Below are 20,584 nucleotides of genomic sequence, written 5' to 3' on the forward strand. Positions count from 1 at the left end.
TCAGGAGGCTGAGGCAGGAGAATCGCTTGAACTTGGGAGGTGGTGGTGCAGTGAGCCAAGACTGCGCCACTGCACTGTAGCCTTGGTGACAAAGTGAGATTCCATCTCAAAAAACCCTGGATCTCAAATCCAACATTAATACCATCTTTCATTTAAGTAGTATTTTATAGTTTATATACTTATACCATTTTCTTTAAAAAAACAAAAAAACTATGTAGTACAGGCAGAGTAGGTATCATGCCCAGATTACAGATGAAACCAAATTGAAGAGCAAGTTAAATAACTTTCACAAATAGCAAATGGCAAAGCTACAATACTTATAACTATACCTACAAACTTTCACTATTCCTTTTCCTTACAGCTCTTATGCTAAAATCTTGGGTCAATATTAGTATGTAATTTTTAAGAAAGATGGTTAATTAAAACGATGAGGCTTTTTGTTGTTGTTGCTGTCATAAGAGTGGAGATAACATGATGTATTAGTCCGCTTTCATGCTGCTGACAAAGACATACCCAAGATTGGGTAATTTATAAAGAAAAAGGTTTAATGGACTCACAGTTCCACGTGGCTGGGGAGGCCTCATAACCATGGCAGAAGGTGAAAGCCATGTCTTACACGGACACCGGCAAGAGAGAAAATGAGAACCAAGAGAAAGGGGTTTCCTCTTATAAAACCATCAGATCTTGTGAGACTTACTTATTCACTACCATGAGAACAGTGTGGGGGAAACTGCTCCCATGATTCAATTATCTTCCACTGGGTCCCTCCCACAACATATGGGAATTATGGGAGCTACAATTCAAGATGAGATTTGGGTGAGGACAGAGCTAAACCGTATCACATGAGTTAGATCTCAAGGGTTCTTTTGAGGAGCAAATAACATATGCAGCATACATAGCTCAATGTCCAGCCCAAATGTTATTAGGCCTCTGTCCTCACTGACTGTGATAGGGCTCTCTTCTAAGCTTGATAACCTCTACCCTTAGAGCACTGAGTATCATTTGAAATTACAAATTCTCAGTATAGGCAAATTTATTTCTATGGTAGAAGCATTTATTTCAGATATAGAAAAATAACACTATTTCAAAGTCAGAGTAAGTAAACAGAAGTATATTTTTTCCTTGCATACCCATCCTCAAATGTCAACATACAGTTTCCAGCCATTCTCACAAGGAGCCAATGCAGAATTAAAGTAATAACTGTCAACAGAAGAGCTGTATTAAAGCTACGTATCAACCTTGAAAATCAGAAAACACAAAGTGATCTTGTGCAGCGATTCTCAACTTTAGTGTGTATCAGAATCACTTGGATTGTGGAAAAAGCACCTTCAGAGAGCTGAAGGAAAATCATCAGGTCAAGCAAGCCCTTGGTCTCAGAATAAATATCAAAGAGACTAAAGATACGTACTTTGTTCCTCAGGGAAGAGGGAAGGACAAAATATACTACAATATAGAAGACCAGCCATTTACTCTGTGTGACTTCTCTGAGCTTCAGATTCAAGAATAACGACAGATACAACTCTCAAGAATTGTTCTACATATTAGGTTAGATAGTGTAATAAGTGCTTCTCCAATCCATAATACATAGCTACTATCATTATTTCAACATCATTATTATTTGATACAGAGTACATCTTCCCCACCCACCCCCCACTCCCAAATGGCTGCTATTACTTATTTTAAAAGTCAAACAATCAGTCATTGGGTTCAAGCTCATGGACTACAAGTACCATTGTTAGACTGGTATCATTTTTACTAGCTTCAACTATTCACTTATAAGATTTCAGTACATTACTGAAATGACAATTTTTGTACCCAAACTAAGACAATGACTGAAAGAAAAGGAACTAAAGCTTTAAAATTGTGTCTTGCTTCTAAAGCATTAATAGTGAGAAAAAGAATTCTTTTCAAAGTGACCCATTTTAGAAAATCTCTGATGTTCTCTGTATTGTTTTCTGAATCTGAGAAGGCTATTTATAGATGGAAACATGGGAATAAAATACCTATAATCTTCATCACTTCCTATATTCAATATACTACACAGTAACATTTCATAGTTAAAGTTTTTGGCCATTTAAGTACCTACCCACATAAATATCTGAGGTTTTAATATTCTAAAACTATAAAACATAGCTATAGAGGTACACAGGCTAGGATAGGGTTTCTCAACCTCAGGACTAATGATATTTTGGGTTGGAAAATTCTTTACTGAGTGTGTGGGGGGGTTGAGGAGGTATGCATTGCACAGTAGCAACCTTTTCTCCACCCCAGTTTTGACAACCAAACATGTCTCCAGACATCACCAAATTGGTCTTCTGAAGGCCAAAATCTACCCTAGATGAGAATTTCTGGGCTAGAATTTTATATAGACATAATTGTAAACTCTGGGTACACAGACAATACAAGACTCTATGTAATATTATAAGGTAAAGAGTCCAGCACAGTAAATTTCTGCTATACTGTTTACGCTAGGGCACAGTTTTTATATACTACTTAGGCATACAGTTATCCACATATAACTTTTTCCTACTGAACACTGACATTAGACAAGAAAAGAAACCACAGCCAATCCAGCAACCATCATTATATCACCTGATATGAGAAAAATCTACAATTTTCAAACATTTGCTAAATGGAAGCCTGGGAAAATCACTGCAAGTGTCCTTCTTTCTGAATTCGAAGTCTGTCTTTCTCTACTTGTAAGCGTTCCTTTTCAATCTGCAGCTTCTCAGATTCAAACTTCAAAAACTGCAGCCTATCCTTTTCCAGTTGCAAGCGTTCTCGCTCAAGTTTTAACTTCTCTGTTTCCATGTCCTGTGGTTGAAGCATGGATTTTTCTCCTTGACCAAGTTCATTTTCCAAGGACGGTTTCTCTGAATTGACTATCTGTAACCTCAACTTCTCTCTTTCAATCTGCAGCCGCTCCTTCTCTAGCTGAAGCCGCTCATGCTCCATGTCTAAATGCCGCAGCCTCTCTTTCTCGATTTGTAGGCGTTCCTTTTCTACCTGCAGCCTTTCAGCCTCGATATCCAGTCGTCGTTTTTCCAACTCTAGTTTCTGTTTCTCAATATTTACGAGCAAATGAGGCTCATCATATGCAGATCTAGACGGTGTTGAGTTAAGGGTAAAAAACTCATCAATGTGGGGGAAATCGGGAAGTTCATTTTCTCTCCTGGAATCTGGTATGACGGATGACAACATTTCTTCCTCCTCCTCAATTTCAAACTAAGAGCAAAGAGAAAAGCAATTTTCAGTATTGACTTCTACTTTGTGGCAATTTGTCTAAATATTTCTTAAAAGCTTTCTGCATCATTTGGGGAAAAATACTTAATTTGAATTTTGAATATCATTTACACTGAATTACCGGATGTCTGTAATACATATAACCTAGGTAATTATATTTAGGTGGGAAGAAAAGTATTAACGATGTAAAGAGAAAAACAGAATGACTTGTTATGTACTATTTTTAAATAAGCTTGAAAATCTTGGAATGTGTTAACAGTTCCTGAACAATAATCTCCCACATCAGAATTGAAAAGATTAAAAGAGGGTACAGAGGCTAATACTTACTTCAGGACTCTGCGGATCCCTTTCTTCCTCTTCCACCTTGACCTCAGTTAAGGATCCACCTGCATCCCTGAAATCTGCCACATTTTGCCAGTCAAAATTTGCATCATTTCGGAATCCAATCTTTTCATCTATCTCTTCAGTGAGAGAGTCATCTAAATCAGAGGAGGGAAGGGGAAATCCTGAACCAACCAGCTTAATGTTGGCCTTCATCCTCTTTCTCTTCATAAGTGCTCGCCAGTCAAGGTACCTTCTTTTCACCTCTGTCCCTGTCCTCTGCTCTCCTTCTCCTACAGCATTCACACACTGTGCAATCTCTTCCCAAGCCATTCGCTTCATCACGTTAATTGTTGTATTGAGCTGCTTGGAAAAAATGACTTCTTTCCTTTTTGTAATTTCTTTCAAAAGGGTCTGAGTTTCTTGAACACTAAAATTGCTTTTCCTTTTTCTTTTCAACTGCTTCATTTTCAACTTCAATGCAGTTTTTATGGTAAGAGATGTGAAAACAACTTGAGGAATGCTGCAAAGCACAAAAACCAAGGATAATTCTTTGCTGGCACTTAGTTCAAATCATTGTCTTCCATTCATCTAGTGGCAGAGGCAGTCTGGATAATTCCTAAAAGGAAAAAAGTACAAGCAATCAATCAATCTGCAACTTCTACAACATACTTCAACCTAATGAACTATATAATTTTTAAAAGAAACAAAAAACAACCCTCTAAATATAGCTTAAAATTGTGTACTTCTTTATCTTTGCCAGTACCAACATAGTCCAAATTGCCATTTTCTCCCCACTGGTGTGCTGCAAAGGTTCCTAACCAGTTGCCACTATTCATTCCTGACTCCCTTCCTACTACTTCAGCTCTTTCTCCCACAAATTCTCCCTCTCTCTTCCAATTGCACTGGCCATCTTTCAGCCACCTATTCCTGTCAAACGCTTTCTTAGTTCAGGGCCTTTGTCCACACTGTTCCTTCTGCCTGGAAAATGGATTGCTCCCTTCTCGGTCTACTTTATTCCTTTTCATCCTTTAGCTTGCAGATTAAGCATCCATTTCTCAGGGAAGCCTTTCCTGACAAATCAAATTACTCCAGCATAAAATTTGCAGGACTTTTCCTAGACTGGATTTTATACTTGCGCTAACATACAGCTCAGAGTCTGTCCCTTTCCCCAGTTCACTGCAAAGTTTCACAAGGGCAGGGATGTTTCCACTGGCCATCACCTCCCCAGAGCCTAGCAGAGATTCTGGCACATGGCACGCACACCATAAATGTTTTGAATGAATGAAAGAGTCGATTTGCCAAAATAATCATTAGTTTGAGATATCTAAAAGAAAAAGTACACTTTGCAGAATAATTTTAGAGGAAAACTGAAACGCTGAGCTGCAAAATCAATAAAACTCAGAAACCAATTTGAGACAATGTAATCCGATCAAATAAATGCCAACTACCTACATTTTACTACTTCACAAATTCAAACTCATTTTAAGGTTAATAAACCAACATAGAAACCCTAAATTTGGAATATAATTTCCTGAAACAATGAAAGTATTGTAGGAATATGACAAAATTAAAGGGGTAAAAAAAATGGCAAGGATTTTACCCAGCCATCCCACCTAATTAATCAAGTAAGTAAAAAGATCACCAAAAAAGATCAACAAAAAAGATAACCAAAAAAGAAAATGATCACTCAAAAAGAAAAAGGAAAACATCACCAAAAAAATTTTTTAGACTCCTAAACCTTTCAAAGACTAGTGCACATTGCATGGTTTGCCCTTGTAATTCCGTTCCTCAAAGCTCACCCCATCCTCCTCTCCCTTAAACCACCTAAACAAAAGCCCCTAACATCAAACAAAACCAGGCTGGACTATATTTTTGTTTCTAATTAAGACTCTTAATTATGTGCCTTTCTTTGGAGAATTTCTCCGCAGTACTTTGTATTTTTCTGGGCCACTTTAATTGTAGAGTTGAAGAGCACAATAGGAAAGTACCTATACTTGGAGTCTCCATTAAATAAATTTTAAAATATCCATGTGGCAATATTTGCATACAGATTTTGAGTGGAAAAGATCCTCTCTTGTAAGCATTTCTTTTAGATACGAGACAATGTTTCTCCAATTTCTAGACTCTCAGGTTGTCAGACTGTCAAAGAGGGTGTACCTGAAACTTGTCAGAAATGTAAACTTTTTAGGCTCCTCTCCAGACTGGGAACTCTCGAAGTGGGACCTAGCAATCTGTGTTTCAATAAACCCTCCAGATAACTCTAATGCACAGTAAAACCTCTGTGCTAGACCCACACCAGTAGAACAGATGATTCACATGCCTGACTCTCTTATCTACCTTGAATTCAAGCCTTACATAAGTGCATCTGGTGGAATCTAAAGCACACCCACAATCCTCACTGCAATGGATTGGGGAAGTGTAGTTTTTGTGCTAGCTAGCCTTTGCGTTATCGGAAGGCATACTAGGAGGCTGGAACAGATGTTGAGTGAGTCAGGGACTCGATTTTCTCATAGTGGCAGAAAATGAGGTCATCTACCAAAAAGGTCCCAGTGTCTCACACAGTATAGTACATATTGCTTTATTAATATTGATTCAACTGAGGAGAATAATAATGATTCAACTGAGGGATAGATGTCAAAAAAGCACTTTGACTTGGAAAAGAGATTTTAAAAGATGTAAGGGGAAACAGGGCTCAGAAAGAGTAAGGGGTACCTTACACAGACCATGCTGTCTGACTTCAAATTCACTCACTGATAACTGCTACAGAGCTGACTTTTCCTCCCCTACAAAATGTGAAATGGGATGACATTACTAAGATCCCTTCCAGCTCTATCACTGTTTGACCTTAAACTTGTCCTGTCAATATGAAAAAAAGTATCAAACTATCCATGAAGTTCCAAATCCTGTCATTTAAACCCCACCATGTCATTATATGGGAGATACCAGCCTTTCTATTAATAAAACAAGATCCAGAGAGGTTAATTTGCCCACAACACAGCTAGTTAAATGGCAAGACTTATTACCACCAGGTTCCCTCATGTCACATCTACTTTGACTTTATTAGCAGCTTGTGATAGCTAAACCTTAAAAATGTGTTGCTGCCCAGGTGCAGTGGCTCACGCCTGTAATCCTAGCACTTTGGGAGGCTGAGGCGGGCAGATTGCCTGAGCTCAGAAGTTCAAGACCAGCCTGGGCAGCATGGCAAAACCCTGTATCTACTAAAAATACAAAAAATTAGCTGGGCATGGTGGTGCACACCTATAATCCCAGCTACTCAGGAGGCTGAGGCACGAGAATCGCTTGAACCCAGGAAGCGGAGGTTGCAGTGAGCCGAGATTGTGCCACTGTACCCCAACCTGGGTGAAACAGTGAGACTTTGTCTCAAACAACAACAACAACAAAAAAGTGTTGCTAAGGTAAGTTTTGAGATGTCATTTAGTAAAAGATTTTCAAAAGGAGATTCTTATCTATGTGGAAGGTCCAGATAAAATTCTTTATATTGGCAGAAAAATTCCTCAAAGCTTCAATCGGTTACATTTCCTCTACCTCCTGTTAAAGTAAATTAGACTGGAGACCTGGCCTGAAGAATCCCTAAGCAGACAAAACCAGTTAGGTCTCATAAGAGACTTTAACCTTGCTTGATTTGCAACATATGCAACATTTAACTTGGGCTATTTTTTTGGTAAATATCTATATTTTTAAAAAAAGAAACTTAAGACTAAGCAATCAGAAGCTGTCAACTAACTTACGCAACTAACTTATGTAACCTTCCAGCAGGATAGATTAAATTAGACAATCTTATAACTGTAACCAATCAAATATTTTCTTTGTTTTACTTCCCTTAGACCTATAAAGCCTTCCCACCTTGTGTTTCCACTGCAGAGCCCCCAAACCACTTCTGGTTTGGAGCTGCCTGATTCAAGAATCACTGTTTGCTCAAATAAACTTGTTAAAAGTTATCATGTCTCAGTTTACCTTTTAACACATGGTTTCTTTTCTCTTACTCTGTCTACCAATTTAAACTTTTCATTAGTGTGAAAAATAGTTCTACTCTAATTCACAATACAAATAGTATCTTCTACTGAAGCAAAAATATAGCAATTAAGCAAGGCTAAATTGAATAAGAAAATGCACATCTTTTCTATCATCTTTTCTCTTTTAGACTGAAAAGTGGATGCTAATACCTTATTTTTAAACTTAATAACAAAGCATTTCTTACCACCATTGCATGAAACCTTTATGCATTTTTCCTTTTCAAGCTCTTGGTATTCTTTCTTCAGCTGACTTTGTACGTGTCTAATAACATCAACAAAAATATGCCCATCACCACATCTTTTTGTTTCCAATCACTCATGTGGAATAACTATCTCCTGAACTGCCACTTGCTGCTGAAATAGAGGTCAGAGAACTAAAAATTCAAAACAGCTGAAATGAACTCTCAAGAAATCACTGTCAATTTCACATACCCACGAAAAAGGGCAACGTATGCAAAAACAAAAAAAAGAAGACTGCAAGCCAACTATTTCTAAAGTAGACTATAGACTTTCAAAATTTCTCAAGAGAAATTTAATAATAAAATTGAAATCCACAAAATTGGAATGTATAACCAACAATAGCACTCTTGATACTGCCCTAGAGATATACTCCTCTTACAGGCAAATGTAAACCTTTATCCTCTAGAATATAAGCAAATAATATAAGCAAAGGTTATCTATAGATAGAAACATCAAAAGAGGTAGTGTGTGTAGTAGTTATGAGCACAGATTCTGGAGTCAGACCACCCGGGTTAGAGTCCTGGTTCTGGCAATTCCTAGCTGTGTGGCCTCAGTTACTTAACTTCCCTATGTGTAATTTTATTTGTAAAATGATAATAACATTACTTCATAGAAATCCCATAAGGATTAAAGGACTTAGTCAAATAAAGAGAACAGTTCCTGGTGCACATTAAGCACTATTATGTATTTGCCACATCAAAGGCAAAACATTTAAATAACTTTGACAAAAGGAAACAGAAAGGTCACAATAATATTGGAATTGTTTAGTTCCTAAGTTGAGGGATAGGTCCATGGGTCTTTATTATTATGCTTCATAACATATACACTTACATTAGGAGTGTGGTGGAGCCTGCCCATGAGAGCTCTCAAGAATCAATTGGGGACATCTCTTTCCAACTCCACATTCAGCCATGTCATGTTAGGAGCTAAAAATTGGCCAAGACGGCACTTACTAATACTACAGAATTGTCAAATTAGAACCTTTTTTTTTTTTTTTGAGTGGGCAGGGAGCTGCTTTATTAGAACACTCCAGCTATATTATTTTTGTGTAAATAAAATATTATCTAATAAATAAAAGAAAATGAAACGTTTTAACATCTGATTCCAAGGCAGTTTAGTGAACACTGTAGAATGCTTATAATTTTATTTTATTTTTAGAGACAGGGTCTCACTCTGTTCCCCAGACTGGAGTACAGTGGCTCAATCATAATTCATTGCACCCTCAAACTCCTGAGCCCCAGTGATCTTCCTGCCTCAGCTTCCTGAGTAGCAAGGCAGGTGCACCACCATGTACTACTAATTTTTAAAGTTTTTATATAGACAAGGTCTTGCTGTGTTGTCCAGGCTGGTCTTGAACTCTTTGCCTCAGGTGATCCTCCTGCCTTAGCCTCCTAAATTGCTAGGATTACAGGTGTGAGCCACCATGCTGAAACTAGAACACTTATAATTTTAGAGGATCACATTTAATTAATACTCTGGCCTAACACTCCTATGTAATTCAAATTATCCAATAGCATAGGCAAGCATTCAGCTTTCCTCTAGAGGTGACTAAAAATATTCATGAGGTACCATGTTTATAAGCCACAATATAAAAAACTGAAGCAAACTGATTTACACACATCATTAAACCAGCCCCAATATGCTGCTTTTTAGTACCCTATGTTGCAGGACAAGTGAAAGAATTATTGGTCAAAACTTGGCTTTTTCCTTCTACAATCTGCCCCACCTCTAAGGACCTAGGAGATAGTAGCCCATCTGCTCTAAAAACAGTATCTTCAATACCTGGCACTGTACCTAACAAATAGGAGGAGGTAAAAACATGAACTCAAAACAAGAAAATGATAAAGGGATGGGAAAGGGTATAGAAAGAGAAACAGAAACTAATTCAAGGAAAGTAAGTCAGGAAAACTGAAGTTTCCATAGGCACACAAAGCATATGCTTATAAGAAAACAGAAGCAAGTCAACATAGGCAAGAAGCAGTTAGCCTGTAAGTGAAGAACAGATGTCCACCCTATAACTACACTAAACAATGAAACAGTTAACAGGTTATTCAAAATTCTGAAGAAAAATCTTCAGCTAACAGGCTATATTGCTAGTCAGGCATATTGACCAACCGTAAATAGGTTATCAAGGACATTAAAAAAAATAAAATCAGCACATTTTATGTCCTAAAAAAACAGAACAGAGAGCCAAAGATACATCACATTCCACCAAATCAAATGCCTACATGTGATAAAGATAAATTTTGGTTTCCAAAATACACAGAATGTTTCAAAGCATTTACATAGCCTTTTGAGCCATTTAAAAATCACTATCACATTTTTAAGGTAAAAGCATGGTAAAAATAGAAATATTTATCAAAAGGGGACTGGATGAATAAACTATTAAGTCACATAACGGAATATATGCAATAAATGTCATGTTAGAGTATGGATGTCTTAGCACATAATCCCCACGTAGATGCTATAGTTGATGCAAGCCAACAAAATTGGCAAAGGAAATGCATCTGTCTGTGTGTGTACATGTTCACAGATCAACTTAGGAACATTCGCAGACACAGAACATCCTATGCTCTACAACAGGTTCATTAACTCTGTCTACCACCAACCTGGGGATCATGTGCACGGTCATCTCTGTCTCAGCCATATGGCTGCTTCTTAGCCCACAGCACATTTATTTTATTTTACTTTGAGGTGATCAACATTATATTAAAAATCTACTTATAAGAAATTTTTATTATAGAGAACTACATTATTTAAAGTCCCATATTTTTTTAAAACAGCAAAATATACATAGTTAGAAAATCTAAATAAGAATGTAAATTCACAATGAAGTGAAAAATTTCTACCAATGTAACTACTATTAGCAATTTCTTGAAATTCTTTCCAGAAAAATCGTTTATAATAGTATGTAAATATTTATGGACAAATTATATGTATTACATGAATACATACTAATTCCATCACATACGTTAAAAAGCTATGTCTGTTGAAAATGTTAAGTGATAAAAACATTAAAGAAAATTTACTGAAAAGAGAAATGACCTGCATATGAATGATTCTAAATGACAAATGAAGAGCCAAAGTTGGAATCCACAGTGAAAAATAATAAGAAATGAAGAAAAATTATACAACTGAAAAAAATTCTTTAGATGTTGCTAGAGCTGTGTCTCTCAAACTATACCATGTATATGAATCACCTGGGAACCCCATTAAAATGCAGATTCTGATTCAGGTCTGCGGTGGGGCCTGGGATTCTACATTTTTGACAAATGATGTCCTCGGACCGCATCTTGAGTAGCAACAGTCTAGGCTAGAGTGGCACTGTTCAATAGAAATACAATGTAATCTACACATGTAATTTGAAATTTCCTAGTGATCCCAGTGAAGTAAAAATGAAATGAAAAGGTGATTAATATTAACAGCTTTTATTTCACTCCATATGCTGTATAGTCAATATATTATTTCAATATGCAATAATATAAAAATTATCAATGAGAAATTTTCCATTGTTTTCTTTCGCTGTCATTAGAATACAATGTGTACTTTACAGTTACAACATACCTCATTTTGTATTAGTCACATTTCAAGAACTCAATAGAACATTTAGTAGCTAATCTACTCAAAAGTGTAGGTCTATAGCACATCAAAATAACCTAAAGAGCTTTTAAAAATACCTATAACCAGTTCCCATTTCTGACCAATTAAAACAATCTTTGGAATGGGGCCAGGCATTCAGAGTTTAAAAGCTCTCCAAGTGCTTCTCATTTGCAGCCAGGATTGAGAACCACCCAACTAGAGAATCAATGTTAAGAGTTTACTTGGTCAAATATGTACAAAAAGGCAAGGCAGAGAGCAAATGGTGTAGCTGCTAAGAAACTTCCTTTAGGAGATTATTAAGAAAATACCTCATCTGCCACAAAAGACTTATAATACAGACAAAGCTGGTTTATTTATGGAAAAATATGCCCAAGAGAATGTTATGTCAAATGCAAGAAGAATATGCTAGTTGTAAGGACCAATTCACACTCCTATTTGTTGGAAACACATCAAAAGAATGAATGCAAGCTTAGGTGATTTAGATATAAGAAAAGGACTGCTCTCTTGAGAACCAAATTTTCTTCTAAGTAGAATGTCTTTAGACCCCTATCCATATCTCCATTAGGAAAAATTATGACTGAATTAGGAGTATAAATCAGGAACATGCACTATTAGATGAAGTAATTAGGACACTGTCTCATTCAATAGGTATATACTGAGTGTTTAAAACCTTTCAAGGCTTTCCATTGCACTTAAGAGGTAAGTTTACTTCCCTTGCTCTTCTTCTCTTCCTATCGTAAACCCCATCTGAACCCTACCTTTACACTTTCCCATCTACCTTTTCTGGTCTTATTCATCACCTCCAATACCAACTCCCAACCTACTTTCCCAATCTACCTTCCCCATCAAACGTGTACCCACATGCAGGTGGCAAACAAACACAATACCGGTCATTTTCAAATCCCTCTAAATTCTAGATCAGTGCTGTCCAATAGAAATATAAGAGCCCTATATGTAATTTTAAATCCCCAAGTAGCCACATTAAAACAGTACAAAGAAACAGGTAAAAGTGAGTATTTTATTTAACCCAATATATCCAAAATGTTATTTTGAAATGTAATCAATGTAAACAATTATTGAGATATTTACATTCAATAATGTAAGGCTACTGGCTACCATACTGGACAGCACAACTCAAGCCATCATGGTCCCTGACCTCGAACTATCACACATATATTTCCCCAGGTCATCTTCCCAATTTCCATGGTGTCTGCCTTTTCGTCAGGCCAATGCCTACTCATCCTTCAGCACTCTGTTTAAATGTCTTCTGTTCCAGGATTTCTTCACTGTTCCCATTCATCTAAGTCTGATGTCCTCCCTATGTGCTTCCACTATCAGCTTTATTACACCACTGATTTACATTAGGAGCAATAAGGGATCAGATATGAATATATTATTCCTGCTATCAAATAATTTGCAACTTAGTAAAACATAGATGCATAAAAAAAGTACATAAACAAATTGTAATGAAGTCTGTAACCTGAAGGTTGTGAATACAGACTACCTAAGGTTGTATGCCAATTCCACCACTTAACTAGCTCTGCGATCTCCAGCAAATTACTTAACCTCATAAACTTGTTTCTTCATCTATAAATGGGAATAATAGACTAATACTCGTGATGTTTTGAAGATTAAAAGAGATAATCCGATTAAGAAGCTTATGATGCCTAAGATATAGTGAGCCCACAAATGTCAGCTATTATCCATTGCCCAGTACAGTATCTGAACGTAATTAACAAATATTTCTTCACTGGATGAATAATGCAAATATACAAAAACTACAATAAAGAAATGCTAACAAAATACTCTGGATATTCATAAGAAAGACAAATCTTTGATGGGATCAAGGAAGGTTTTGAGTCAGAATCAGCATTTGATTTGGGTCTTATAAAACAGACTAATGAGGGACAGAAATAAAAGAAAGAAGTATCAGGAATTAAAGCTGGAAAATTAGGATAGTGCCAAGCAGCAAATCTTACTAAGCAAATTCTGGCTTAGTAAGACTATTCTTTGCTAAAAATGAACTGAAAGAGACAGGCTACCATTAATATGGAAGAACTGTTACTATAGTAACATATAAATATATAACCAATATAAGTATATAATAAAAATGATTGAAGTTGTCAAGAGAGTCCAAATTTATGCAGATATCCACCATAAGATTTTGCTCTTAGAATCTGAGATCAATTTAGAAATTGCATTGTTGTAAATGTATTGGTGCATGGTAGAAATAGTAGTCCTTTTGAAGTACCATTGAGTCAATATATTTTTAAAATTTGGCAGCAGCTGTTGCTATTTGCAGGGCCATTTTGATCAACAATTCCTAACTCCATACCTCTAACTTAAAAAGTGGTATCCCGTTGTCCCTGACTGATCTATTCTGAACTGATGAACTATTTCATTTAATCAAATGGGCTTTAATACATTTTTAACCTGACTGAAACTGATATTGGGATGCACCTTAGATATCTAGTCTTGGCTTGTGTGAACATCTTCTTCTAAAACCTTGATATTTTCTGATTAAGTGCAAGAAAGTGCCAGCATTGATGCATCTTGAGTTGTTGAAGTTCTGTAGATATGCTTACCTGGATAAAAGCCATTTCCAGAAATGTTTGTCTTTCTGTCCTCTCCTTTATATGTTGGTATCTAAGTAACAGAAGCTTGGGTTTTCTACCATCCATTCATTCCCCAATAATTTCCTCAAAAAATACTTACTGAGCTCCTACTGTGTGCCAGGCATTATTTTTGGTGCTGGGGATATAACACCTCATAAAATGTGAAAATATGTCATTTTAGATGTCAAACACTATCCCTTTTCTATTGGCTGTCGTCGCTCTCTTAGCAGAAAGGATTCAACAGCTGCAGTCTCTAAAACTTACAAACCTTCCATGCCCAATCACAGAGAACACCCATTTTCTAAAATCCCATTTCACAATCGTTCTTCACTAGTTGGAAATAGGAATGAGATGTAGTTCACTTAACGTAATCCTTGTGAAGATGATGTACTGCCAATGGCATAGTATAACCAGGCAACTTTTTACAAGCACTAAAACTTGAGAACGAAGTTCCTAGATACTTCATGATAACACAGAATTAAGAAGTCTGAGAAAAACCAGACGGCAAGTTCCGGATCAAAAAAATTTGAGGGTAAATTAGTTAAGCAGTTCAAGAAGAAAAGCATCACAAATCTACAATATCAACCCCTACCCAAATTCTCTTCAAAGTGTGGCTTTCCCCTCCCCTATATTCTTATAGGGGATTCACTTCCCTGCCAAAAAGGATGTTCTTCTCTAAAACTCGTGGTAGGTGCATAACAAGTTTACTTATGGGTCGACGGTTATCAAAGTATCTTTCACCTCCCTCCCGCTGCCTCCTTTGGGACCGTCCAAAAACAGCCCCTGGGAAGAATCGAGTTAGAACGGGCTCCCGGAAGGCCACCCAGGGGAGCAGGGGCGCGCACCTGCCTCGGCCACAATGATGCAGTTGCTGCTGGTAGGAGTCCCGGTGGGAGTCGGGGCAACCTGGAAGATTTCCTCTCTCTGGATATTAAATGAGAGTCCCCACTGAGTGCCCAGAAACTTCTGCAGTCTTGTTTCCGTGGCCTGGGCCCTCCCCAGCCTCCCCGGTCAGGCGACAGACGCGCGTGGCACTTCTCCCGAGCGTGCAGTCCCGCTACGTCGCAGCCCTGGGACCAAACCCGGCAGCAAGCGTTGCGGCCACTTGCCGCTGACCCCTCCGGGACCCTACCCACTGCGAGGGCACCCACTGGTCACGGAGCCGCCTCTTCCCTGGCCGCCTCCTCCGGCATAGAACCGCTCACCTGCGACCCCGCCGGCACCTCCCCACGGTCGCCCCAAGGGGGGTAGGAAAAAAGATCCTTCATTGATCCCCCGCCCACTAACTGCGCCCGCCCATCTCCTGCCACCCATTGGCTGATGTGGCTGCCGCTCATTTGATGAGGCTCATCCATTGGTTACAATAGTGTTGCCATTCTGGCTGAGAGCCCGCCCCAGGCCTGGCCTCACAATGGGAATCAAGTCCAAAACCGGTTCCGGGTTAGTGCCCTGGAATTCCGCCCCCTCGTGATTCGCCTCCCTGTCTGTGCTCCGTCTGTGGCGCGCAGCTCTGTCAGTCAAGTGGACTCTAGGAAGGGATTGGCCCCTAGCGATCCGCTTGCTGCGCTGTTCCAACTGATTGGGGCACTGGCCGCTGCATTTCCAAACTCGTCTCTTGTCCTTGACCCTCACCGGTTAAAAGGGCAAAGAAGGAGTAGGAAACTTGTGCTGCTCCAGTCGGGTTCTTAGGCCAGCATCACCTTCTCCTCGACCAGCTGCGACCTAATTGGCCTCAGCCATTCCTCTAAGACTGCCCGTGCCAAAGGTCGCTGGTGACTTCCTTATGGCTAAATCTAGGAGTCACTTCTCAGTCCTTATCATACTATACTTCTCAGAAGACATTTGATTTTTTTTTTTTTTTTTTTTTTTTTTACCATTCTTCACTGTTTCCCCAAATATGTGCTTCTGCTTTCTTCTCTCCCAGTCCTCCTCTATATTCAAGTTTGTAGTTGCTTATTTTCTGCCGTCTCACGTTCAGGTATTTGTGACTAGTGCACCTTTCTTCCCGCTGCCTCTGTCCAGGCCTCTGTAGACTCACCTGAATTCCATCAGTAGCCTCCTAACTGGTCTCCCAACATCCTGTCTGCCGGACTGTAGTTCATTCTTCACCTTGTAGCCAAAATGAGCTGCTTAAAGTTTTTTAGTGGAATCTCACTACTGGTGATACAGTACAAACTCCTTATCGAACCTGAAAAATAAGGCACCTACTTTTCCCTGAAGCTTCATCTCTCGACATTATACCCACATTTCTTCTTCCTTACCCAATTCCCTTTGCTTCTTTCAGTTCCTGAACTCTACAGTTGCTACTGGGAAGTCAGTTTGCATTGCTGTGTTTCCTCCCTGCTTCTCCGCTATGCCTAGCATTCATTTTTAGAAATTCCTTTCTAAAGGAAGGCTTCCAAAATTATCTCCATTCACCCTCCCTCCACTTCCAAGTATTCCCTTCCATGTAGGTTTGCCAGATAAAAATAGGACGCTCAGTTAAATTTGAAGTTCAGATAAAAAGCAAATAATTTTTAATCTGTCCAATGGAATATTTGGTATCCATATGTTTATTTGCTAAATTTAAAAAAGTAAAAATTTTTATTTACTAAATCTGCAAGCCTACTTCAGCGAGCTCTCATCACGGCCTTTCCTCTGACAGCTTTTCCCACATATTTTATGTGGGTGGGGCTTTTCTTGTTTACTGTTGTGAATAACGCAGTGCCTAGAATGTAACAGACAAAAAAGGTTTGGTAAATAAATGGTGGAATATTCTGGATGAATGGTGAATCCTTGCTGGATATTCTTGGAGGAACTCTCCCATAGAATAGGAAGTAATTATGAAATATGCTCTTTAAAATGTAATGATCAGTTTAATCTTACAGATTGTTACTTATGACTTTGTCAGTAAGTATAGACATGTTTGTCAAAGAAGTATGTCTATACTTTTGCCAAAGTAGATCAAAAGAAACTTCTAATTTTTGGAAAAATACAAGTTGTATTTTATAATTTTGGATTTTGTTCGTGGTGGGTGGTGTTTTTTTGATGAGTGCAGTGAGAAAGTAAGATAACTAGCTATCCCCATCATAACCAGACACTATCAGTTCTGTTCAGAACCTGTCCACCACTTGACTCTGTTTATTTACCTCAGTAACGGGGACAAGAATGGTGAATCAGTATTAACAAACTTTTGCTTTCATATCGTGAACTCTAAGCATTCCCCAATTAACCTCAGTCTCTTTGCTAATTGAAGTATCTTTTCCAAATACCCTCACTATTTCCTCTCAGCTACAACTTGTCTGAGTGGACATGGACCAACAATGAAGAATTTGAAGGTAATCCATAATGCGTACTATCAGTACTCCATGATTAACCTGTTTGCTGATTTAATTTTTCTTAAGTCCAGGCTAGAGATTTGACCCAAAGATACTTACACACTTATTTTACAACTGTGCTGCCCAACTGTGATAGCCAGATGAGTCATTGGAATGTGGCTAGTACAACCAAATAACTGAATTTTAATTTTATTAATTTTAATTAACTTTAATTTAAAAACTGATATTTGATTCAAGTTACTAGATACTTCTAAGTATATTTGGAAAATTTGGGTTATATGTATACTTTTTCAATTGTAAACTTTTTGAAATCTAAATATAGATCAAGTATTTCTGATTTAAAAATGGTGTCTGAATTGAGATGTGCTATAAGTGTAAAATATATGCAGGATTCCAAGATTTAGCATGAAAAAAATAAATATCTCACTAATAATTTTTGTGTTGACTATAAGTTGAAATTATAATTTTTGCATAATTAGGTTAAGAAAAATATATTATTAAAATTAATTTTACCTGTTTTTAAATTGTTTCCAGCTTTATTGAGGTATGATTGACAAATAAAAATTATATATATTCATGAAGATTTGATATACATATACATTGTGAAATGATTACCACAATCAATACATCCATCACCACATATAGTTATCATTATTTGGCGGGGGGGCGGGGTGGGGTGAGGGCACTTAAGATATACTGTCTTAGAAAATTTCAAGTAAACAATATAATATTAACTATAGTCACCATGCTTTATGACAGATTCCCATTAAATGGGAATAAACTTATTCATTTTATAACTGGAGGTTTCTTCCCAACCCCCAGCCCTGGCAGTACCATTCTGCTCTCTACTTCTTTGAGTTCTACTATTTTTTTTTTCCTTTTAGAGACAGTCTCACTCTGTTGTCCAGGCTGAAGTGCAATGGAATGGCCATAGCTCACTGCAGCTTAGAACTCCTCGGCAAACGTGATCTTCCCACCTTGCTAGGACCCCAGGCATCGCTGCCACATCTGGCAATTTTTTTTATATTTTTTTGGTTGAGACAGGGTCTCACTGTGTTGCCCAGGCTGACTAGAACTTCCAGCCTCAAGCAGTCCTTCCACCTCAGCCTTGCAAAGTGCTTACAGGTGTGAGCCGCTCCATCTGAGTAGAATTCAAGTTTTTGTGATTCCACATATAGGTGAGATCATACAGTATTTGTCTTTCTGTGTGTGGCTTATTTCACTTAGTATAACGTCCTCTTGATGCAAATGGCAGAATTTCATTCATTTTTATGGACGAATAATATTCTATTGTGTATATGTATATGTATATGTATATGTATATGATGTATATGTATATACATATACAAACCACAGGTTCTTTATGAACTCATCCATAGATAGACACAGGTTATTTCCATATCTTGGCTATCATGAGTAATGCTGCAATAAACATGGAAGTGTAGATATGTCTTTGACATACTAATTTCATTTCCTTATTAATATATACCCAATAGTGGGGTTGCTGAATTGCTGAATTGTATGGTTGCTCTATTTTTAATTTTTTGAGGAACCGCCATACTGGTTTTCATAATAGTTGTACCAATTTCCATTCCCACCAACAGTGTACCAGGGTTTTCCTTTTCCCATGTCCTCACCAACACTTGTTGTCTTTTTAAAAACTAATAGCCATTCTGACAGCTATGAGGTGACATGTCATTGTGGGTTTGATTTGTATTTCCTTGATGGTTAATGATGTTGATCATCTTTTCATATACTTATGGGCCATTTATATGTCTGTTTTGGAGAAATGTTTATTTAGTTTTTTTGTCCATTTTTCAATCAGGTTATTTGTTTTTTTGCTATTGAGTTATATGAATTCCTTATATATTTTGGATATTAATCTCTTACCAGATATATGGTTTACAACTATTTTTATTCCATAGGTTGCTTTTCCATTTTGTTTCCTTTGCTGTACAGAAGGCTTTAAGTTTGTTGTAGTACCACTTATTTTTGCTTTTCTTTGTGCTTCAGTGTCTTATCCAAAAAATCATTGCCAAGACCAATGTCAAGGAGATTTTCCCCTATGGTTTCATTTAGGAGTTTTAGAGTGTCAAGTCTTCTATTTACATCTTTAATCCATTTCAAGTTAATTATTGTATGTGGTATAAGGTGAGGGTCCAATTTTATTCTTTTCTATGTGGATATCCAACATACAAAAGTTTTCCAACACCATTTATTGAAGAGACTATCGTTTTCACATTGCATATTGTATATATTCATTGACACCCATATCAAAGATTAGTTGACTGTATGGGAGTGGATTTATTTCTGGCTTCTCCATTCTGTTCCATTGGTATGTGTGTATGGTTTTATGCTAGTACCATACTATTTTGATACTGTAGCATTGTAAGACAGTTTGAAATGAGGAAGTGTGATACCTCCAACTTTGTTCTTTTTTCTGAATATTTCTTTGGCTACTTGTGTTTTTTTTATTTTTTTTAATAAGGCTAATAGAAAATTTGAACTTTTATGTTGATGTGGTTTGTCTGTGTCCCCACCAAGTCTCATCTTGAATTGTAACTCTCACAATTCCCACATGTCTTGGGAGGAGCCCAGTGGGAGGTGATTGAATTATGGGGGTGGGTCTTTCCTGTGCTGTAATCATGATAGTGAATGTAACAGATACTCAAAAAATATTTGGTTAATAAATGATGGAATATTCTGAATGAATGGTAAATCCTTGCTAGATATTCTTGAAGGAACTCTCCCATAAAATAGGAAGTAATTATGAAATATACTCTTTAAAATGTAATGATCGGTTTAATCTTACAGATTGTTACTTATGACTTTGTCAGTAAGTAGAGACATGCTTATCTCTACTTACTCATGAGAGTCTCATGAAATCTAATGGTTTTAAAAATGGGAGTTTCCCCGCACAAGCTCTCTCTTCTCTTGTCTGCCACCATATGAGACATGCCTTTCACCTTCTGCCATGACTGTGAGGCCTCCCCAGCCACATGGAATGGTAAGTCCATTAAATCTCTTTTTTTTGGAAATTGCCCAGTCTCAGGTATATCTTTATCAGCAGTATGAAAATGGACTAATACATATGTCTTTCATTTTATTTCTATCAAATGCTGTTCTAGACTGCCTGGCCACAGTTTATTAAAAGTCTCAGACTGGGAATATAATAAACTAAACTATTCCTATTTCATTGCTTATTATGTAA

The 20,584-nt window shown here is 37.4% G+C and overlaps 1 protein-coding gene across 6 annotated transcripts; it reads right to left on the minus strand.

Moving 5' to 3' along the window:
• Positions 1–1,032: 1,032 nt before the first annotated feature.
• Positions 1,033–16,091, minus strand: MSANTD4 (Myb/SANT DNA binding domain containing 4 with coiled-coils). Of its 6 annotated transcripts, none has more exons than XM_054438192.2 (3): positions 14,902–16,091; positions 3,571–4,183; positions 1,033–3,225 (listed from the first exon to the last, which is right to left on the minus strand). In XM_054438192.2, the coding sequence occupies exons 2-3, from the start codon at positions 4,030–4,032 to the stop codon at positions 2,650–2,652; spliced, it is 1,038 nt and encodes a 345-aa protein (XP_054294167.1). In that variant the 5' UTR covers positions 4,033–4,183; positions 14,902–16,091; the 3' UTR covers positions 1,033–2,649. The 6 variants fall into 6 exon arrangements, with proteins under 6 accessions (XP_054294167.1, XP_054294168.1, XP_054294169.1 ...); XM_054438193.2 differs by having other exon boundaries at positions 15,262–15,507; XM_054438194.2 differs by having other exon boundaries at positions 15,189–15,354.
• Between the last annotated feature and the right edge of the window lie 4,493 nt (positions 16,092–20,584).

The sequence above is a fragment of the Pongo pygmaeus genome, chromosome 9 (genome assembly GCF_028885625.2).
Source record: "Pongo pygmaeus isolate AG05252 chromosome 9, NHGRI_mPonPyg2-v2.0_pri, whole genome shotgun sequence".
Classification (NCBI taxonomy): Eukaryota; Metazoa; Chordata; class Mammalia; order Primates; family Hominidae; genus Pongo; species Pongo pygmaeus.